General features: G+C 42.4%; 2 protein-coding genes across 2 annotated transcripts in view; both read left to right on the top strand.

Moving 5' to 3' along the window:
• EZR (ezrin) overlaps nucleotides 1–23,791 on the top strand; it is a 705,905-nt gene that overhangs the window by 554,693 nt on the left and 127,421 nt on the right. The gene's annotated exons all lie outside the window — the stretch shown is intronic.
• TAGAP (T cell activation RhoGTPase activating protein) lies at nucleotides 355–10,594 on the top strand. Its single transcript, XM_032794832.2, has 10 exons — nucleotides 355–461; nucleotides 909–993; nucleotides 1,097–1,150; nucleotides 1,833–1,899; nucleotides 3,186–3,355; nucleotides 4,495–4,656; nucleotides 5,196–5,305; nucleotides 6,063–6,258; nucleotides 7,088–7,205; nucleotides 8,058–10,594. Exons 2-10 carry the CDS (start codon nucleotides 967–969, stop codon nucleotides 9,350–9,352), a joined length of 2,199 nt encoding a protein of 732 aa, XP_032650723.1. The 5' UTR covers nucleotides 355–461; nucleotides 909–966; the 3' UTR covers nucleotides 9,353–10,594.

The raw sequence follows: 23,791 nt of genomic DNA, 5'->3' as shown, positions 1-23,791 counted from the left end.
CATTCTACTCGCATGGGGGTGTTAAACAGTGCAAATTGCCCTTTAGAAATTAATTTTAACCTGTCTACATTGCATCATCCTTTTCACACATCCTACCTGATGACAGTGACGTTACACGGAACCTTTACCTGCCAGATGACTCGTCTTTTCCATGCATAACAGCTACAAGGTTTTAAAAAAATAAAAGCACTGCAGCTGCCCTAAAAGGAAAGAGGAAGCTAGAACTTTGAAGTGTCGGTCAGAGAATCTTGTCCTGCCCCATGATGCTTCTTCCTGTCTCAGTTTATGAATTTCCACCTTCTCTTATTCTCCGTTTATAATGCAGCACACGTGGGGGCAGAACTGTTTAGTCTCCTTCTGTCTCTGCAGAGGATTAGTATCAGCAGAGAGAGTCATGCTGTTCCTCCTTTTCTCTATAGTTCGCTCGAGGTAAAAGAACTCTGGCTGGATACCATCCTCTGGTAAGCCCTCTTCTGCCAATGAAATGAAGGTACCAGTGAATATTAAAGTTAGTGTAATACTACAAATTTAGACTGCAGAAATTGTGTGCTGGGGGAGGTGGTCACCCATTGCCATTGTGGTTGTTGTGCATAGCTGATTGAGCGAGTTTAGTGTCAGATTAGTTTTGTTATATGGTCTAGCTTTCAGCATTTATTATCTACTCCTTGCATGTAGTGAAAGTGAAAAGCTCTTTTTTAAAGGAAGGCATATCTATGGTAATTGTACTAAATGCATTACAGATACAATTTCAACTCTCATAATAATGTTTTATAATTTGCTAAGGATAGAAAGATTGACTTATGTCAAGATATATTTTAAATGATATTTTGGCTTGCAGTAGAGGCACAAAAGAATGATTAAATGTTACGTGAGTAATCGTCATTTCTTTGTCCATTCATTCTGCACAGGCAAACAAAAGAAACCAAGGGAACCAGAATCACTAAAGTTCCATCAACTAAATTCCTTATGAAGGTGTTAAGCAGCTGCAATGCTGTAAGTGTGTTTAATGAGTCAAAGGATCTACTTTACAAAATGTTAATTTTTACAAACAATGTTGGAATAGTTTCTCACGTTTTGTATTTGTTTTCTTTCTTAGCCAAAACCTCTAAATGCCAGCAATATGGAGACTTTGATTGAGTGCCAGTCAGAGGTAAACAATCTCTAACTCCATCCAATTCCTATTGTATGTTCATATGTGATGCCCTGGCAAACTTGGGGCCAGATCCTCAGCTGGTGTAAATCGGCATCATTCTGCTGAAGTCAGTGGAGTTTGCTCATTTACACAAGCTGAGGATCCAGACCTTGCTGTGTGTTTAATTTGTGCCTTGTTTAGGTATTACATCTAAAGAACAAATATGCAGCAGTGATGATGTTTAAAGTTAGTTTAAGCAAGATTCAAAAAGAGATTGGATATTTTTAAGGATATCAAGACTATCCAGTCATAATAGTTAATGAAAATATTTTGGAATGTTTCAGGATTTAAGCAGATTTCTAACTATTAGAGATCAGAATAAGACCTACCGCTATGTGGAAGGCAGATTATCCCACATTTGCCTACTGCAAGGATCTTACATCTTCCTCTGAAACATCTGATGCTAGCCACTGTCAGGCTTGGGTATGACCCTTCTGGAAATTCCTAGGTTCCCAAAAGCAACATAAACATTAGGACTGGATAGTTCTATATAATACAGAGTTTACGTTTAATTGCTAGACTTAATAAATTAATTCTGTGAAGCTATATTTTTCCATTTTGTATATGAAACATATCACGGGATTTTGAGATACAGATGTGGTTGGCTTCTCTGCTTACAACTGATTAACATTTATTTTAGGGTGATATCAAGAAATGTCACTTGTTGGTGTCGTGTGACAGTGAAGATGGGCTTTGCCATCTGATTGGTGAGTTTTGAACATAAATTTTCCTCTTACATAAGCGTTGAAAGCTCGTATTTCTGCAAAACTGAAGCTGGTATATTATATATATAGTACTGGAAGCAGGAAAACAGTTTATTGTTAATTGATATTATGTATGTTAATATCACATTATTTGACATTGTTATTATTTTTAACTCTTAATTATCAGGACTTTAGTGAGCCACAGGTGCAGGTCCTGCTAACCTCTAATACACATAGCAAATTTTCCATTTCATTTTGGAGTTGGGATATTCAATCTCTGCAAAGAAGGCAACTTGTTTAGAAAACACTCCCATTTATGCTTTATGGGGAAAACATAAGCTTCAGTACACTGTAATCTTCAAGTTTCCAACATGCCTCCATGTTTAAGATCCAGGTTCAAGTCCAACCATGGGAGATTTAGAAACCTCAAACAGCAGAAGGCGAGGAATGTTGTTGATATCCTCCAGGCATGTGTGCTGTGTTCTAAGGCACCCCCTTGTGGCTGCCTAGAACAAAACTTTAAAGTCTTAAAGCAGACGTTGACCCACTGAGTCACTGTATTTGAGTTTCTGAAGCATAAAAAGAGAGCACTGAAATGGAGACAGACACAGAATTCGTGCACATTTGGACCTACCTACTACCCAGACTAGTTGCCACAAGAGTTGAGATCCCTGGCATATATCCATAGCTTGCATCCAGCGGGCCAGCAACAACCCCCAAACAGAAAAAAGTCCATATCTACTAAAGAAAAAAGGGCCAGTGAGTGATCTATGAGAGGCCTGGAGCACTAGTATCCACAAGGTGCAAGCTATGAAAGGATGTGCATCTAATCAATGCTTTGCAAGGTGTTGGAAAGAAAGAAAGAGCCCCCACTTCCATGAATCCACTAATAGGGACGTTGAGCAGGGTCAAATAATGTAGTGAAAGAAAATTCATAACACTACAAACTGGGGATCCGCTACTGTTGAATCAACCACAAAAGCAGCTCTTGGGCTGTGCACGTTCCTGCTGTAAGTCTAATGCTAAGACAAAACAATGAGTACGACATAGAAACAGGAAAGGTGCTGTCTTTATAGAGATGGTCAGAGTGTTACAGTTTAAGGACTTGTTTCCTTAGTAACAGCTTAGCTGTCTTTCAATTTAGCTTTGCTCTGTTTAACTTGGCATCCTTGTTTTAATGTGTGTGGTGGATATTATTTCCTCTGTCACAGAGCATACCAGATCATATCCACTGTAGTTTTCTCACACTGACTTTCCTTTCATTTTTGTTTTGCTTTTGCTTGTAATAGATGGTAATAAGAAAAGAAAGAAGGTGATATCATGGCCCTTCGCGCTGCGATGGAACTCTACCATATCAGAGTCCTCGGGACATTTAGAATCTGATCTGAAGAGTTCTCTGTTTGATCAGCCTCTGTCAATTGTCTGTGGTGAAGATGACACACTCCCCAAACCCATCCAGGTAAGCAATAGCCATTTGGTACTTCTTATGTCTAATGAGGGGCAATATTTCCTAGTAGGTAGGGCACTAGACTAGTATTCAAGAGACCTCGGTTCTGGGTCTGCTGATGACCTTAGGCATGTCACTTCACTCTGCCTCAGTTTCCCCATCCGTTAAATGAGCCTAATGATACCTCAATTTGTAAAGTGTTTTGAGACCTACCACTGAAAATCTCTGTATAAGAGCTTGGTATTAATATTCATGTGCAAATAATAGTGCTACTAAGCAAGACGGGGATTTTCCTCTGTCCTAGAAAAACCCAGTCCCTCAACTCCCATTGTCTTCAATTACACACGTGAGGATTACAGACTAACGGACTATACTAAAAACTGCATGGGTTAGACCATCATAAGTCAGTAGAAAAGCAGCAGCTAAAAAGCTGTGAAGTTCAGGGTGGTGGAGAGGCTTGGCTTGATTCACTATAGAAAAAGGGGTTAGTAGCAGAGTTCAGATGCAAATCCAAAGTTTGAGGGTACTCAGATGTGAGGGGTTGGGTTCAGCCCCTGTAGCTTGTGTTAGAAGTGTGGTCCACTGGCGAGGGCACCAATCTGGGAGTCAGGAAAAGTGAGTTACCTTCTTGATCATGTCATTGGCATGTGTGATCACTTCACCTTTAAAATATTTCAGAAGCACAAAGACATTATGAATGACAGAGTTCCCTGACAAAAGCACTCAGCTTTTGAGCAAACAACTTCTGACCCACACAAATGCCTCCTCAGCAAAGGAAGCATGTGTCAAGGCCCCTTGTCAAGGGTATGATAAGCTCAGAACTGGACTTGGCCCACGTTCAAGCAATGGATTTTTTTTTTCCAAAGTGAGCTTCACTAGACTTTCAATATGGGAGTGGAGACGAAAACATGAGTGCCCAATTCATCTCCTGCTGGAAATCAGCAGTAATTCCACTGAAGCTGATGTAAAGTTAAAGTGAGAGAAAAGTCAAGCCCTTAAAGTGCAATTTGTTGCAAACCGACACTAGATGGTATCCCACTTTAAGAACAGTGCGGCTCCCAGTTAAACATGCTTATATCTTTAATAACACAGTTATGTTCTATATGGCCTTCCTTACCATTCTTCCATTCCTGTATGTGTGTTTCCTATAGGATATCCTTACTACACTGTACTTTAAAGGACCTTTCACTGAAGGAATATTCAGAAAAGCTGCCAATGAAAAAGCACGCAGGGAGTTGAAGGAAGAACTGAACTCAGGAGGAAAGGTTGACTTGGAAAGCAAACCCGTGCATCTGTTAGCAGTGGTCTTTAAGGTAAATGCACCTGATCCCTAGCTATGAGAGTAAATTTCTAACAGGAATGGGCAAACTAGTAACTAGAACAGATCCTAACCTGGAACCAAAATTAAAACCAAAGTGAAGCTAGACTAAACTTTTTCAGCTTCAGAAAAAATTGATAACCTTTTTCATTTCTTATTTTATTTTTCTCCCACTGACTTCCAATTCCTATGTGACCTTGGACAAGTCACCTCAAAACCTCAGTTTTCCCCTCTGTAAAATGGGGGTAGCTATATTTTATCTTTCTTCATGAAGCACTTCATGCTGTTTTGTATATATTCATACAACATATATAAATGGCTGTGTGTATATATTCATACAACATACATAAATGGTTGTGTGTGTGTGTGTGTGTGTGTGTGTGTGTGTGTATATATGTACCACATAGCTAAAATTGATGAGCATTGTGTCGAGTCAAAGTCATGGTAATAATCAAAAGGCAAGAAACATCTTTATGTTCATTCCATGGTAAATGGTATTATCCAAATGCTAAACCAAAGGTCTCTTCATTGCAGGATTTCCTACGAAATATCCCAGATAAGCTACTCTCATCTGAACTTTATGATGAGTGGATGACAGTGATGGAGAAGCAGAGCAATCCTGACAGAATTGAAGGATTGAAAGAGTAAGTTTTGCAATCAGTCCCATTGATATGGAGAATCCAAATCCAGTGACCTGCCTGGAAACATTTCCACTCATGTCATTTGTAGAAAGTTGGTGCAACTTCTCCAGTGGTTAATTTTGGAGTGAAAATGGTGCAGAACAGCATTTCTTTAGTAACAATACTATCCTAATGTATGTGAGATTGATTGAAAAAACATAAGACCTCCAGAATAATGAACAAACAGACTTGCAATGTTTTGGTGATTAATGCTGTACATCAACAGTGGACAGTCAACTGGGGCCTCATCCAAAGCCCATCGAAGTCAATGGAAAAGCTTCCATTGGTTTGAACCTGATCCTGGGAAAACAAAAGAAAATTTTTCATTCTTGGGGGGGGAGAAAAACAGAAAAATATAATTTATAACAGCTGAATTATATGAAATCACTGTAAAGTTACATAACATGACTTAAGACATGTTAAGGATCAATATTATTGAACCTCTCCAGTGATATTTCTAGATTGCATATCATTTATTAACATTGTTTGTTAATTTATTTTAAAAGTATTCTAACGCTTGCTTGTTAGTCAAGACGTTATGGTTAGACACACAGTCAGCTGCTGTTGGGGATTTTTGAATGGTAGTTTTGTAAAACAGTTAAGAAAATCATTTTCCTCTTTTTAAAGGAAATGTCATCTATGGGAGCTAAACTGAAACTTGTTCCCATAAAGAAGAGGTCATTGTCACCTACTTAATTTTGCATTTTTTCATGTTTCTTAGGGTTGCAGACAAATTACCAAGACCAAATCTCCTCTTGCTCAGGCATTTGGTCTTTGTGCTTCATCATCTCAGCAAAACCTCTGAGGTCAACCGGATGGATTCCAGCAATCTTGCTATCTGCATTGGGCCAAACCTGCTGACTCCAAAGCAAGCTGAAACCTTACCACTCGAAGTCCAGAAACAGATGAATGACAAGGTTAGTTTGGCTTCCTCCCTCTGCCGCTTCCCTAAACTGACCCTTACCATTACTATTTGCCTTCAGAAGCTAAGTGAGGCACCACTACCAACCATCTCTGGGTCAACCCTTCACTCATCTATTCAGAAACAGGTCATCAAGTCTCCTTGACTCATCATCTACATTGTACAAACAATGAGTTAGCCTAGAGTACGCGCTACTCATATTTCCAGCTCCTGAATACAAATGTACTGAACACATATATATCAATAAAATATATTGTGTGTGTGTGTGTGTGTGTGTGTGTGTGTGTGTGTGTGTGTGTGTGTGTGTGTGTGTGTGTGTGTGTATGTATATATATCTAGATATATACACACACACATACACTATTTGAGTTGCAGTCTTCAACTGAGAGTTAAGTCTTTTTGGATAAATCTGAGCAGATCCACATATCCATAGGTCCAGGACCCCTGTTCCAAGGTGGCCCATTACGTAGGATGAGACTAACATTTTCACAGGATCCATCCATTCCTGCAAGCCCTTCATCGTTCAGCATAGTTCTGTTCAAAGATACCTTGCTGTCTGATATGTGGAACTCTTTATAAAGGAGTAGCTTAACCTAATGTTGTAGCAGCTACCCAGCTGCTGCAGTATTATATACAAAAGTATTGTACCGTATTATGATAAGTTAGTATATACTATACATGTTCTTTGTACCCCTTTGGTTAAAATAAATTAGTTAACCTAGATCTTATATTGCAAAATAAAAACAAAACCAGTGCCAGTTATGAAACTGCCAGTTCAAATGCTTAGTTTAACACACACACAAATACTTATTTTATTTTCACAGGTTAAGACATTAGTGGAATTCCTCATTGATAACTACTTTGAAGTATTTGGGGAAAATATATCTCTGCTCTTCAGTTCATCAGCTGATGATTCACTGGAACACACAGACAGCTCCACAGGTACTATAATGTGTTGATGTATTTTACATATTGGGTGTACTGGACCCATTCCAGATTTGGATAAATAACATCCCTGTATATATTTATGCATGGTATCTTGTCTATCAAGTTATCGAAGCACGTTTATATTAAAATTTTACTGAAAGTACAGAGGTTTTCTGGGTGCCAGACACAAACTGACAATGTTATTTTATTGGAGCATGCTCTACATGCTAAAGAAATCACATAAAATGACAAATATCCACAAGGCTAGACTCATTCCCAATGCCGAGCATCAGATCCTCATACAGTTTATAAACTCATAATATTCATAGCCTTTGATAGGACTCTATGTTGCAAGGTGCTGAGTGTCCTCAGCTCCCATTGAAGTCTGACCCCATGGATTTTAAGGAGACCCACCACCCTTTTTTATATAAATGGATTAAGAAGATTGTTCTTTTTAGGAACAATGAAAATTGAAACAAATGTGCCCCATTAGGAAGCTATAGAATATAGCGATTGTTCATAGCTGGGGTTTTTTTCTACTTGTTTTCTTCTATCCCCATTCGTAAAATTGTTTACCTTCTGTTCTCCCCTTTAGCCCTCTAAAAAATATTATGCTACAGTTAGTTGGGTATTTACCTGAATTTAGTGAATTTGTCAGATAAGAACTCTTGAGGTGTTCGACTGAACTACATGGGTCAGATTCTCAACTGGTATAAGTTGCTGTAGTTCCAGTGAAGTCAGTTTACATCAGCTGAGGATCTGACACCACAACTATGAATAAATGGAGATCAGCACATCAGTAATGGTTATTTTCAAATAGTTTTTGCTTGGCATGTAATGTACTGACAATTTCTTCCTCTCCCACAGAACTGTTATCTCCCACTCAGCAAAATGACTCTGCCTACGAAAGCACTGATCCTGAGGCTGAATGTAGCTCCAGCATTTCTCAAATCAAGCAGCTCCAGAAGGCCAAAGGGAAAACCAGTAGCCTGAGCAGTAGAGACCCACAATGCCAAAAAACACAGGACCTGCCCCCCTCTGCCTCTTCACTAACCGTTTTTAAAAACTCCATAAGCACACTGGATAGGAGATTCTCTGAGCCAGACATGTCCTTGCAGGACTGCCTTGAAGGCAAGATAAGGAGCCAGAAGCTAACCAAAAGTGAGGATAACTTCACCATCCAGCAGGAACAGCTGAGGTTGCAAGATCAAGAACTGGAAAAGCACCTGCCAGGGGAATTGTTTCCTGGAGGTCACTATAGGACTAAAAAGCCACTAAACCTAAGTGTGAAAACCAACTTGCCATCAGAATTATCAAGTGGCTCATTACCCAAAACATCCTCCAACTGTTCCTTGGATAGCTCCTTATCCAATTCTGACTGCTCTGTCTTTACCAGCTCACCATTAGTTTCTCCTTCCAGTCCCAAGAGAAACTTCGTAACCAGACCCCAGTCCTTTTCCACCAAGACTGCCGATGAAAGTGATACACCCATCAGAGAGATCAAAAAGCACTCCATGTCATTTTCTTTTGCAACCCGCAAGAAAGTGCTAACAAAAACCCAAAGCTGGGAGCCTGGAAAAGCTACGGGCTTTCAGAGACAAAGCTTCAAGAAGGATTCAAAGAAAGAAAATCAGTTTTCAGGCAGAATAGTCCAGGAACACTGTACCAACAATGGCAAACCATTATCTATGGTATATCAACCAAGATCTCGTTTCAGGTCAGCTGATGAGGTGTTTAGAGAAGTGGACCAGAAAAATCCTGGCAAACCACCATCGTATGAAGAGGCTACTAAAAACTGCCTGGCTGCTAAGGTCCCTTCATACAGTACCTTAACAGTTCAGAATATGAGAGCAACTGTGTCAAATCAAGACTCTTTGCCTCTTCATCCATGTCTCAACAATAGAGAGGTTACAACAGATACAGATCAGAAGGAGCTACCCTCTGACAGACTTTTTGTGGTAAATGATTCTCAGATACAAACTGAAACCATTGACATTGGAATAAATTCCCGTGCAAGTTTACCTGTAACCCCTCGAGTTTATCGTCTCAGGACTATGTCTGAGTCCTACCAAAAGAACAAACAAGAGTATCTGATACGACGATGCAGTCAGCCACTCTTTGAGGTTGACCAGATCAAATATGCTAAGGAATCCTATGTTTAAATAAACCGTCCATTCTCAACACAATGTACAAATAGTTGTCTTGCAAAACATCATCCACAACATTTTACTTTAAAAGGACCAAGATTAAGCTAGCTTGGCGTGAACACTTCTTTTGCATAAAGCTTTTCTGAAACTGGGTGTCAGCCTAATGTATCATGTTTTTTCAGCATTGGGTGTGTGTGGTGCATTATAATGTAAAAAAGTGTATATACTGCACATAATATATTACACTGAAAGAAAATAATAGAAATGTGAGAGCTGTGTGATAGAGTGTTGTGCTTCTATCCTTCAGAGGTCACTTTCAGGGCTGGAAGGGCCAAAATTTAGCCCACCTGCCTTTTCTTTTATATATGTATGAAGGCTTTGTGTAATTTGCTATATGTTTTTCCCCTCTAACATAATGAATTGCTGATTTTTTTTAATTTAAAAAAATGGGTCAGCAATCCCTCAGTCCCAGAATTTGAGACATTAAAGATGGAAAATAACTGTTGCATCATCTGGTCCAGTCCCATCCTCTCCTAACGCAGGATTGCGCCTCACAACATACTTTTCTAGAGCTCTGTCTGGTTTTAAATGACTCAAGCAATGTTTCCACCACTTACCTTGGGATACTACTTCACTCTCTAATAACCCTTACTCTTACGAAGTTGCTCCTACTATTCAAGCTAAGTTTCCTTTCTCTTGATTTTTATCTCATCACGTCCAGTTATACTCATTGTTGCCCTCCTAAACAATCCCTCTCCCTCCTTGGTGGTTAGGAGTGCAACCTTACAACAACTAATCGGCATTATGATGTAGTCAGTCTTGATCTCCAATCAAAATCAGGGACCTATTTTATTAGGTATGTACATATACACTGTAAGAGACTGGCCTTGCCCTGAAGAGTATATAGTCTATAGTCAGGGTGCACAGAGGTGGGAGAAAGGAAGTATTGTTATCCCCGTTTTACAGAGCACATGAACAAGAAAAATCCTGCAAGTAAAACACTCCACACTTGAGCTTCCAACAGCTCTTTAAAACCTACAATGAGGGACATTTTAGTTATAAAAAATACTTGACAGTGTCTTTTAACCTTACAGGAATAAAAATGACTGGAAGTGTAATGTGTTTTCACATGTAGTAACTCACATGTTAACAGCACTTATCTCCAGTTTATGGTTCAGTGCCTTGAACCAGGACTGAGGAGACTTTTTGGTATTTCCTCCCGTGTAATTTCACTACAATAAAGCACTTTCTTCTGCATGTCTAATTCTTATGATATGTTATTCGTGGTCTCTTTCTTTTTACAAACGTTCACACACTATCTGCATAATGTGACATACCCAAGTAATAGGATAGCAACTAATTGCTAATTATTGATCAGCAGGTTTGAGCATTGGCCTGCTAAACCCAGGGTTGTGAGTTCAATCCTTGAGGGGGCCCATCTGAGGATTGGTCCTGCTTTGAGCAGGGGGTTGGACTAGATGATCTCCTGAGGTCCCTTCCAACCTTAATAATCTATGATTCTATTTCTACTACTATTGCAGCTTTCAGAAATTAAGAGCTGAGTCTGGTCCTCAGAATATCTCTACCAAGGAACCAGGTTATGTTGGCACAAAGCAGCATTAGTTCTGGGTGGGAGAGCTGCAAGGGGCTGCTGCTGTGGGAAAGGCTGGCAACGTTTGTCAGAATGTCAGTGCAGGCAGGGAGATGGCAGACTGCTGAGGCAGCCGCTTTCCAGAGAACTTGCCTCCAGCAAAGCTCTCCAGAGTTGTCAGATCTTATGGTTTTACCACAAGTCCTGGGAAACTTGGTGTTTTACTTGAAGCCCCAGCTCCTGAACACAAGTGGATATGTAGAACCTCCGCTTTCATTTTTAAAAACTTAAGACTATAGCCCTAATAGTTGCAGAGGTTCCTTGATCTCTGTTCCAGTGCCCAGACCCACTCCAGCCTGGGGCAGCCATTCCTGGGCTGCAATATTCTGAGTCACTCTGTGGAGATGGCACATGTGGTTCAGTCACAGCAGAAGCTGTGAGAGATTGGGCATGCTCAGTGAGGGCAGAAGCCTGAGATTTTAGCTGCTAGTCTGCACTGATCATGTGTAAACTGCAATTTTTCAAAGGCTCGCAACAGCTACATTTGGGCAGATTTTCATAGGAACACTTAAAGGCACATCCCCCCATATACAAGTCACTCCCTGCCAAAGTTCAAGTCACCATAATTTTTTAACATGGACAAAAATTGTATTTTTCCTAGTCTCGGTTTCAGAAATAACTGAACTGTTTTGGCTGACGTTTTCTGGAAAAGTTCAGCCTGAGACCAGCCACACAGCATGGAAAACTTCATCCCAAATGGTTAAAGTTAGGCAAAGTTAGAAGCAACTGAAAACAGTGTCTTATAATGGGAAATATTGGGCAACCTTAGTAACAGGTGGTGCTACCAGCCCCATCTTAATATAAAGAATTGGTAATAGATATGCACACACTTCTACAAGGGCTATATAAACGTTTTTTCAAACTCAGCTAGAGGAATGTTCCAGCCAAAATTTATCTTGGTCTATTGGCTAGTTTTCTGTCCACATACACTGAGATGAGAACCATTCAACCCAAAATCTCTCGATCCAGAGCTCATAGTCAGTCATTCCCACTATAGCCAAACTAATGGGAGTTGGCAGACAGTCAGAAAATACATACATGTATCTCCCATGCAGCATCTCCCTATCATGGAAGGGAGAAAAGGCAGAATATTCATGAAGTCCAATAATGATCTAACTGAGGCCTGGAGCTTACCTAGAAAGCACAATGTTCTTCCCATCCTGCAGCTCACTAGTGATCATTTAGTCTGATCCCCACAGGCCATTTAACTTCCCCAAAATAATTCCTAGAGCATATATTTTAGAAAAGCAACTAATCTTGATTTTAATGTATCTACATGGGGAACAAATATTTAATAATGGCTCTTCAATCTACCAGAGAAAAGTATAACATGATCCAATGGTTAATTATTCTCCCTGTCAATAATCTACTCTTTCTTTCCAGTCTGAATTTGTCTAGCTTCAACTTCCAGCCACTGGATCTTGTTATACCTTTCTCTGCCAGACTGAAAACCCATTCCTAATTATTTGTTCCCCACGTAGAGATTTATAGACTGTAATTACATCACCCCTTAACATTCTCTTTGTTAAATTAAATAGATTGAGCTCTTTGAGTCTATCAACATAAGGCATGTTTTCTAATCTTATAATCATTCTCGTGGCTCTTGTCTGAACCGCCTCCAATTTATCAACATCCTTCTTGAATTGTTGGCACCAGAACTGGACACAGTATTCCAGCAGCAGTCACACCAGTGCCAAATACAGAGGTAAAATAACATCCCTATCCTATTTGAAGTTCCCCTGTTTGTGCATCCAGGATTGCATTCGTTCTTTTGGCCACAGCATGACATTGGGAGCTAATGTTCAGCTGATTACCCACCACAATCCCCAAATCTTTTTCTGTCACTGCTTCCCAGGATTGAGTCCTCCATCTTTTAAGTATGACCTACATTTTTTTTCCAAATGCATTCATTAACCTTTAGCCATATTAAAATGCATATTGTTTGCTTGTGCCCAGTTTACCAACCAGTCTAAATCACTCTGAATCTGTGATCTGTCCTCTTTATTATTTACTACTACCCAAATTTTAGTGTCATCTGAAAACTTTATCAATGGTAATTTTATGTTTTCTTCCGGGTCATTAATAAAAATGTTAAATAGCACAGAACCAAGAACTGATTGATGCAGGACCCCACTAGAAATACACCTGCTTGATGAGATTCCCCTTTTACAATTACATTTTGAGACCTATCAGTTGGCACAAATTCAATGAATTAAAAACTGGCTATGTTAATTTTATATTATTCTAATTTTTTTTTAATCACAATGTCATGTGATACCAAGTACAGGCAGACAATGCATCCAAATGGAGCTCCTTGACTTCAACAGGGCTTTATGAAACTGAAAGGGCCCACCCATGCATCGCTGTTTGAAAGATCAAGGCCTAATAAGCTACAGTGGTGTGTGCTATAGACAACCTTACGATAAATAAAGATTAGTCTGAAATCACAAGTCACTTCTTCTTCAGCCTCACCAAAGCAATGTCGTTGTCTTGTACCATCCTCTTTGGGACCTTTCTTGTTATGTTTTTCTCTTCTCTGAGGCAAGGCATTATCAGCTAAATTTCCATGACCACGCGGCCTTGCAGCTATTAAGCCTCACGCAGAGGCTCAGGGCTGCAGCAGGGAGAGATGCCTGGACCTGCCACAGCAAAGCGATGCACCCCTCCCCATCGGACCCAGCACGGACCTGCCCTGGACTTGCTGCAGCTGGTGAAGAGGATCCCCTCCCCCAGCTCACCAGAGCTGCCAGGAAGAGGAGCACCTCCCTCGGCCCAACCCAGCCCCACCAGAGCTGCCGCAGCAGGGGAAAGGCACCTCTCCCTCAGCCCCAAGCTGCTGCAGCAAGAGAGGGCTGGGGGAGTCCTCTCTCTCCACTGCAGCCCAGGGAAGCCTGCACCCCAAACCTCTCATCCCTAGCCCCACCCCAGAGTCTGCACCCCAACCTTCTGCCTCAGCCCTGAGCCACTTCCCGCATGCCAAAACCCTCATCCCCACCTCACCCCAAAGCCTTCACCCCTAGCCAGAGCTCTCATTCTCTGCACCCAACCCTCTGCCCCAGCCCTGAGCCCCCTCCCACACTCCAAACCCCTTGGCCTCATCCCCACCGCATGAATTTTGTTATGTGCGCCAATATGAAGTTGATATGTCACATATCACCTCCATACTGGTGCACATAACAAAATTCATTCCACACCTGGACATAAAAAATTAGAGGGAATACTGATTGCCAGCATAATCTAGTACACTGCTGCTTGCTATCTGTCCAGTCAGTCATGGAGTAACAACTCTTTCCCATTCTAGCTCACCCCTGTTGTCTGGGGAACACACCTACTTCTGGGAAATGGAAGAATCAAACAGATGCTGAATTCCTTGGGGCTGTTTTTTTTTCTTTTTCTTTTTTTTGAAAGATCTAATGCTGCATGTAAATAATTAACGATGATACACTGTTACTATCATGGATATGTCAGATTTTTTGTGCACAGCTAACAAATGCATTGAATTCCTTCCACTGTCACAGTGCCATGAGGTCCCCCTAGAAAGTCTTTCACTTTGCCTCAGAAGGATTCCAAATAAAACTCTTAATTCTGACGGACCACCCCACTTTGGAATCATAACATCATTTTTGGCTTGTCTACATTTGCCCCTTTTTCTTAACATTTCCCCATCATGGTTACTACCTGTGCACCTCTCCCAGGAGAAGCAACCATGGGAGCACTAGTGAAGACCCATCGCTGGCTTTCAACTACTGTGTTGTCTAACTCTGCTCAAAGGACGTGTAAATGATAAAAGGGCCAGATTCTAATACCCTTATATTCAGTAGTTCCTTATGTAGTAAGATGAGGCCCTGAGACATAAACCCTTGTATCAGAGGCCCGGTATGAGGCCTAAGGCCTGAACTACAGTAATGGTGAAGACTTTGTTAACATAAAGCAAAGTTAAGCTGTGAGCAAGAGGCATGCCCTGCTCAGAGTCTGGCAAGGAGAGGCCTGATGTTGCAAAAACACACATACCTAAAAGGTACTGGACACTAGAGATATAGACATGTGCCAGGATGGTACCAGAACACTCCAATACTAGCACATTCCACACAGATAACAAGGAACATGTTGATCCATCCTAAAGACAGGGGCAAAAGGGTAATATGATGGATGGGGTTGTTTTGATTAAACCAACATGTACAAGGTGATAGGCGGCACCTTACTACGTAGAGGGGTTGTACCTCAATACATCAGGAGTGATGTGTAATTGATTGTACCTGTGTATAAGAATGCACCCCTGAGTGGTTCCCTTTGTCTGGCCTAGGGGGCAGTGGAGAATCCTGCCACTGATGGAGCCGTTCCACTGTCAAGGAGCTAGCAGAACTGTAGACATCTGATCCAGGGAGCTAGACTGTGTTTTGTTTGGCAATAAACCTGGCCAAGTGCCTTCATACCTTATCAGAGTCTGTGGTCGTTGGGGTTTCTCGTGGGGTCTGCTGTGCCAGCGATCTGTGCATAGCCAGGACAGCAGGCAGAGGGAACACATGCACCCAGCTGATTGTTATCAACCGTGGACACAGCAGAGCACCACATTACTACTATCCAAGCACTACTACCCAAATTTTATTCATATCTGATCCCCTCTGACCCTGATAACACTGACAAATAAGTTTCTTACTTTGATAAATTTAACTTGCTTTAAAGATTGATTCTCTTGGATATTGTCACTGTCCAATTAATTTCAAGAAGTAGGCTTGCAAGTTTTTTACTTTACATTATATAATATACGTTACAAAAGAACTCTACATCCTGCACTGACAAAGATCACTAGAGTTTTAAACAGGCTAGTATAGGAAACACTAACATCTTTCTGGCTCAACAAGAACTCTCTCTGGGTAGATCTATACTGCAGCTAAAAACCCACAGCTGGCCCATGCCAGCTGACTCAGGTTCACAGGGGCTTGGGCTAAGAGGCTGTTTAATTGTGGTGTCAGTGTCAGGGCTCAGGCTGCAGCCTGAGCTTTGGGATCCTCCCATCTCACAGGGTGCTAGAACTTGGGCTGCAGTCCAAGCTCACATGTCTACATAGCAATTAAACAGTCCCTTAGCACAAGCCTGGGCCAGCTGGGGTTTTTTAATTGCAGTGTAGACATACCCTCTGTGATAGGATCAGAGTACTTCATAGGCTAATATGCACTCCATTGAGCTGTAGACTAAAATGAAGCCAAGTACCTTCTCAAGTTTTTTTTTTTAAGTGAGATTGGGGTCTCCTTAAAATGTTGATTGGAAAGGAGTCTGAGAAATTAAGTTTTCCTCTAGTTCCAGACACAAAAAGTGCAAAGCTATACTTACCCAGGATTCCAGCTTAGACTCATGTGTACTTCTGAAATTTGAAAAATGCAAACTCAAAATTACTAAGTGCACTTATTTACATACACAAAACAGTTCCATACAGCATTCCCTCCTAACCTAAGGCCTCAAATACCAATATAAAGAAGTACAACATAAAACAAAAAAGATTTTAAACCCCAAAGGAAAACCCGTCTGAGCTATTTGTAGACAGACAATAGGAGTTGCTGTTCTGTCTCCAATCTGTTCTGTTTTTTGCTGCCTGACCTCTATATCACAGCTGTGCTGCAACTGTTTGATTGCACACCAGTACATGTTGACACCACTCCGATGGGCTGCAGATCACAATTTTAAGCAGCCTTCCACTGCACCTGAGCAGAGCTCTTGACTCAGAGAAGGAAACTATTGTCCTGTTGAGTACTATGCAGGCCAGTGGGAAATGAGCCCAATACAAAAGTGTTAGCACATAAACTAGGCACCTTAGTGGAGCAGCAGGACCTACAAGAAAGATTAAGCATGAAGACAATTACATACTGGCCTCCAATGGCATGGTAGTGAGTCACGGAGCTGCATTTGGAGGGCCTACCAGAGCCTACAAGGACAAAGAAGAATAATTTATTTCCACCTTGGGGAACCAAAGATGGGAAATGCCACAGAGATTTGGGACAAAAGGGGAACGGAAAGTAGCACACTCACATCTCATACACAGATGAAGGCTTGAGTGGAATGAAGTAGAAAAATTCCCTGAACTGCAGAGGATTTAAAACTGAAATAAAGGATCCTGGGGAAAAGAAAAGGGAACTCCTACTCTCCTTTTCCTAGGAGCTCCAATCTCAACCATTCCCTGGAAAAAAAACATGACAACATGAGGGCTGTCAGGCATCTTATGCTTCTATCAACTGGATTTCTCTTGAGAACCTCCTTTCCCCAGGATCCCCAGAAAGTAAAAAAAAAAAAGCCACCTACATTGAACTAACAGACAGACACACAAAACCAACACACAAAAGAAATTTGAGTAGATCATACTGCCAAAGCCTCCACAGCAAAAATACTATTTTCATAGTCTCTCCACTCCAATAAATCCCTTAATCCATTCCCTCTAATGGAAGGAAAATTAGAGATAGAAAAAATGAAAAACTGTGATTCAATATAATTCAACATTTTTATTCAATATAAAGCATGTTGCCAGGTAATACGCACTCTAATCATTCCACCTCTCTACTAATGCTGCAGAATGGATTCTGTTAATAGAACTACTTCCCCTCTGCTTTCACCTCATGTGGGTACTTACACCTGGGCAGAGTGGGTGGCAAATGCTATCACTCTGTTCTGGTAGTATTTTTGCACTCCCTTTGCAAGTGACTACAGGAGGTGCAAGGAAGTGGAGCAACCAACTCTCAGGTCAGGGCCTACTACAGCAGAGCCAGTCTGCAAGCAACCTAAGGAGCACAACTGGCCTGCAGTAGGCTCTCTGATTGGTTAGCAGAATTAGCAGACTGGATCTTAAGCCCAGCAGCAGTTCAATGGCTGCTCAAAGCATTTGACCATGGCTGTGATTTTTCTTGTGCCTGTTTACCCCTAGCCTTTGGTTCTAACCCTTAGCTCTGATTCCTAATTACCAACTCCTGTGCTAACCATGAGGCCTGACTCCTGCTCCAACCAATGGGAAAGATCACCCATGTCCTTGTCACTGACACACTGACTCATTTAGATATTCTGTCCTCACAAGTGTTTCAAACCTATAAATCACAAAGTCCAGGTGCAAATCACATGCAACTATTATTCCTAGTGTCTCCATTAATTTTTGTTAGCAACAGTAACTCTTAATTCTATTTTATAAATCTCCAGCAGAGCTAACTTTGACTAAAAGGAAACAGGAAACCCACAGTACTCTCTGGTTTCTCAGAATTTTGTTCATTCAGTGTTTATCTCTTTTGTCATCAGAGCAATGTGTGACTACTCTCCAGCAGAACTTGTTAAAGCCTAGAATTCAGGAGGGGTGATTACAGTTTAAATAATAACAATAATCTATTTGGTTTACAGACTCTATCACATGAAAGTCAGGATAATCCTCCTTGTGCATTCCTCTCTCATCCATACACACCCAGTTTCAATTCTCCCTGGATTTGTCCTCTGGTTAGACTACTGGATAGGTGTGCCCACTGGGGACTCTGAAATAGAAATTATCTAATTATCTTTGGGTTTTTTTCTATAGAGCTTATACCTATGCTTCACTTCTGTTTAAAGCTAACCTTTCTCTGTTGCTATGGTAAGTGTTTTGATTCACATTTCCTGTTCACTTTGGGTGCAGCCAGTTCTAGATTCTTCATGTTCTTCCACAAAGGAGAGAGAAGGCCACTCGCTAGGTAAATGTGACAAATAATAACCAAAATTACAAGTGTGTGCCAGGGGTGCTGGAACAATTTGTATAGTGGGGATGCTGAGAGCCACTGAACCAAGCTGTAAACCCTGTACCTACTGGAAACCACCTCAAGCCAGCAGGTGCAGCAGCATGCCTCACATCTTGAGTTCCAGCACCTATGGTGGTGTACAGCTGAACAAATGGTTCAGGCAAAAATCCAAAGCCAGGTTTGTCTTCTGATCTATGTTTCACAGGCTGGATAATGACATGAGACAATTCCATACTTATTAAAGAAAAACAGCTCTTTATTCAATCAGCAATCCATGATCCTCCCTCCAGGTTCCACAATTACTATGATCAAAACTCAAACACTACATACTCAGTTCAACAGATGTCCTCTTGCAAATACTGCAATATTTTGCTGCATTGTACATTCCCATGCTGAGGCCTCTTAAGACCTTATGCATATAGTCTAGGGAATAGGAGAGAGCCACCACCTTCCAGTGTGTAGTGCAGCATAGTTCCATGCTGTAGGACTACAGAAGGGTAGTCTTGTTGTTAAGGTCCTAGATAGTACTAAGGATATAGGAGTTCAATTCCTGCCTCAACCATAGACTTTCTGTGTGATCTGGGGCATGTTTTTTACTTTCTCTATGCCTTGGTACCTCATCTCTAAAATGAAGATTATATTCCTCTGACTTCCAGAGGACTTGTAAAGATAAATTCATTAGAAACTTGTTAGGCAATCACATTACAGTGACAGGAGTCATGTAAACTGATATTCAGATCTCATTCCCAGCCTACAGACAGAGGGATAAGCAAGACTGATGCTCCACAAATTTGTCCCTAGATAATGCAGGTGAATAATGACTATATATTCCTGAGGGCATTCTTTGCCAAAAAATTAAAAATTCTGTGCATAATATTTTAAAATTCTGCAAGTTTTATTTGTCAATAAATAAATGCAGAGGCTCCAGCATGGCAGTAGGGAGCACAGGCCACTGGCTGCACAAAGATGGGAGATCACCCTGAAACACCCCCACCCCCTGAGACACTGACTCTGCAGTGATGCTGTACCCAACCCTGACACAACACAAGGCCTGGACCTGTCCCAGAAACATATTGGGGCCCTGCCTTTCTGCACCAGGCACGGGGCAGGCAGGCTCAACTAGGCAAGATCCAAGTGTGGAGAGGCCCAGTGTGGGGGGATCGAGGTGTGGGGTGAGAGGGTTCTGTGTGGAGCAGTCTGGGTACAGGCAGCTCAGTGTGGGGGTCTATGTGTGGTGGGGATCTGGATGCACAGAGGCTTGTTTGGGAGAGGTTCCAAGTGCAGGGGCAATGGGATTCTGCAGGGGCTTCCAGGTGAAGGTGGTTGGGGCTCAGTGGAGGGGTCTGGGTGTGGGGGTCTCAGCAAGGGAGTCTGGGTGCTGAAGGAGTAGGGCTTGGTGGGGGTCTAGGTGCGGCAAGGTGGGGGTCAGTGGCTTGGGGGTCTGTATGTGGGGGCTCAGGGTGCTGCAGGAGGTGGGACTCATCAGGGTGGGGGTTTGAGTGCAGGGAACTCAGTGGGGGGTGGTTTGGGTTCAGAGGTAGGGGTCAAGAGGCAACAGGTCTGGATGCAGGGGAGCTCCAGATGCAGAGGGGAGGGGTTGGGTATGGAGGGCGAGGGGGGTTCTGGATGTACAGGGTGAGACTTGGAGGGGGTGCCTGGGTATGGCAGGTCCAGATGCACCAGGGTTGAGTGGATGGAGGAGCAGCTCCCCATACAGTGACCTCTTACCCCTGCAGCTGAGGAGTGATGGGGGCAGGAAGCAGGGGAGGATACTGAACTTCCTGCAGCTGGGGGAGGTTTCTGGGGGTGGGTCTGACACAGCCCCAGCTATTCCTTGCAGGTGAAGAGGAAATCCCATCCTCTCCTGCCTCCAGCCCAGCCAGGACTAGCAGCTGATCCCAGCTCAGGGTAGGAACCACTGGCTGGGGTGCCCATAGCCCCGTGGTGATTTACCTCTCTGCCAGCAGCCTGAAATTATGTACCTGCACTTCTAGGGAATGGTGCATGACTGCTTTTGCAGCTTCCCTTTGCTTCCCTGTTAGAAAGTCATTTTTTGTGCAAAGAAATCTGCGGGGGAAATGAATTCTGCACACACACAGTGGTGCACAATTTCCCCAGGACTAACTATAGATGCAGTGGAATCGAAAGGAAGAAAAAAGGCAGCTGGAATACAAATTCAAGGCTTCCTTAATGGCAGAAGAAAACAGAGTGTTTCAGTGGGGAAATGAAAATGTCCTTCTTGTAAGGGTTGGGAAGAGGGTGGACAGGGAGATTCAGTGCCATTTGCACTTTAAAGATCAGGGACCAAACTAAGACCTAGTACCAAGCAATGCTCTACTCTTTTTTCCCCACTGTTTTCCAAAATATACACACACCATTCCTCACCCTTCTGCATTCTAGATCAGGCTGTTTCTTATTTCCTCTCACTGCCTGGGTACCAGCAAGAGGGTCATTGAGAGCATAAGAAAAACAGTCTCCTTGCTTAGTTCAGGTGCCAAGTATCACAGTGGGGTAAAAGTCCTGCTCTGCTACTACAGCTCCAGGAGAGAGCATGTTCAGTTGCTCTGGAGAGATGGTGTGTGCAGTCTGATGACACAGGAGAGAAGAGGGGCTGGTGCATGCTCAGTACAGACAGAATCTTTGGAGAATTCAGTGGCCAAACTCTGACAAGTCTCTACTGAGGATACGAAACTGTGATTATTTTAAAAAGGCTCACAACTCTGTGTGACAGTTACAGTATCCAATCAGATCTACTAACCAGACACTCAAAGTCCGGTTACTGTGGGCAGAGGAGGCAGGGAGGCACCAGGTCATCACCCGTGCCACACCAGCCCCTGTTCCACAAGGGCTGCCTCCTACCTGCATTGGGTGGCTACAGCTCCCAGCCCGGCTCCACATGAGTCCCTCCCAACCTGGGTAGGGTGGGGTGGGGGGGAGGGGAGAGAGAGGGGGAAAGCAGCAAGTGACAGGGAGACGGGGGAAGATGAGTGAATGGGGGAAGGAGTGGGGCAGGGATGGGGCCTCAGGGAAAGGGTGGGGCAGGGGCAGGGCCTTGGGAGGAAGAGACAGGGCAAGGGTGAGGCTTCAAGGAAGAGGCAGGGTGAGAGAGGTTCTGGCACTCCTGCTGGAGTGTACAGTTTTTAAATACAGTAGAAACTCGAAGATACGAACACCAGAGTTATGGACTGACTGGTCAACCAGACATCATGTGAAAGGGAGAGGGACACCCTGTTTTCACACACACGCCCCTCTGCCCAGAGAGGGACAAGCTTGCAAATTCATGCCAGGATTGAGGAGGGAGCTCAGCTGCTGCTGAAGCCTGGCCTGGACTGTCAGCTGCTGGATCTGGAGCCCGAGCTGTGCTTTGCACAGAGTTACAAACATTTCAGAGTTACAGACAATCTCCATTCCTCAGGTGTCCATAACTCTGAGGTTCTACTGTATTTCAAAATTGGCAACTCTAGTAGTCAGCTCTCGCAGAGTAAGAATACAGTGATCTGGCTGCTGCAACTGGAGCTCTCGCAGGCTGGTTGATGAGTTTCCAGCTTCTTCCCAAATCCCAAAATTTTAATTAATTAATTCTATGCCCCTCTCAAGGCTGATTCCCCACTCTGGCACTTTGAGTGCAGAAGGTGGGGGGCTCACAAGGAGCCTAAAAATTAATACTTGTCACTCCAGGCTCGTATTAAATTCCCAAGGTTACAGCTTTTCTCTGACCTTGGATTGGTAGATGCTGCCACCACTGAAATGCAAAATCTTTGAGAACTCAGGAAGGCACACTTGGGAATTCCTACCTGTGGGGTACCCTCGAGCCATTTCACCCCTCCTCCAGTGAAGATCTGAAAATCAGTGAAAATCAGCTGTTGCCACCAGCTGATTTAACAATATGTGCACAAACATCTTAAGACACAAAAATCCAATTCTGTTCTTAAAAAAGGTATGTGTTATTAGTAAAAAAAAAAAGAAACAAATATATCTGGGAATTTAGGCTTTTGCTAAATTAAAAAAAAACAACTACAAGGATTAAGCATCAAGAATAGCTCTCTTGAGGTCCAGCTTAAAAGGAAGAAACCTAACCGCATCTTCCTAGACATGTCCTGATCTACTTACATATCTGGGGTTTTAGATGAGTAGTTTCTAGGTATGATATGGATGATTTTTCATACCTGGCCCACGCTTCTCACAGCATAACTGCTCCCTGTCTGCCTCTCCCCGAGAACAACAGACAAAAGAGGAGTCTTGTTTCAATTTTCAAAAGTTCTAGCCTTCCCATTGGCTCTTTTGGCCAATTGCCCACTCACTTCTTTTTACCTATACATAGCTGTGAGATTTTTTAATCCTTTACAGGTAGAGAAATTAGACGACAGCTACTAAGGCCTGGTCTGCACTACGCGTTTAAATCAATTTTAGCAGTTAAACCGATTTAACGCTGTACCCGTCCACACAACGAGACCCTTTATATCGATATAAAAGGCTTTTTAAATTGGTTTCAGTACTCCTCCCCAATGAGAGGAGTAGCGCTAAAATCGATGTTACCATATTGGATTAGGGTTAGTGTCAGGGCCATCCTTAGGCATAGGCAACATAGTCAGCTGCGTAGGGCACCTGAAAATTTGGGGCACCACTGGGTCTTAGTGTCCACCCTCTTCTTTTCCTATCCCTGTTCTGACCCTTCCTGCAGGCTCCCACAGATGGCTGCTCTAGCCTGGTGAGTCTTCTTTGGGAGAGAATCTAGTAGTTAAAAGTGAAAAAACCTCCAGCCTCCCAGACCTATTAGCACAACATTGAAACTGTTAAAGAGACATTTAACAGGCATTTGCCAACCCCAAGGTATATACTGACAGGTTTCAGAGTGGTAGTCCTGTTAGTCTGTACCAGCAAAAACAAGGACTAGTCCTTGTGGCACCTCAGAGACTAACAAATTATTTGGGCATAAGCTTTTGTGCGCTAGAACCCATTTCATCAGCTGTCCACGAAAGCTTATGCCCAAATAAATTTTTATACTGTCAGTTTCTGACTTTACTGACAAAAACAGTTGTGCATTAATGTAATATTTACACAGAA

This window comes from Chelonoidis abingdonii, chromosome 3 (assembly GCF_003597395.2).
Source record: "Chelonoidis abingdonii isolate Lonesome George chromosome 3, CheloAbing_2.0, whole genome shotgun sequence".
Lineage (NCBI taxonomy): Eukaryota > Metazoa > Chordata > Testudines > Testudinidae > Chelonoidis > Chelonoidis abingdonii.
The sequence above is the reverse complement of the archived record's forward strand: the minus strand, read 5'-3'. Positions and strand labels throughout refer to the sequence as shown.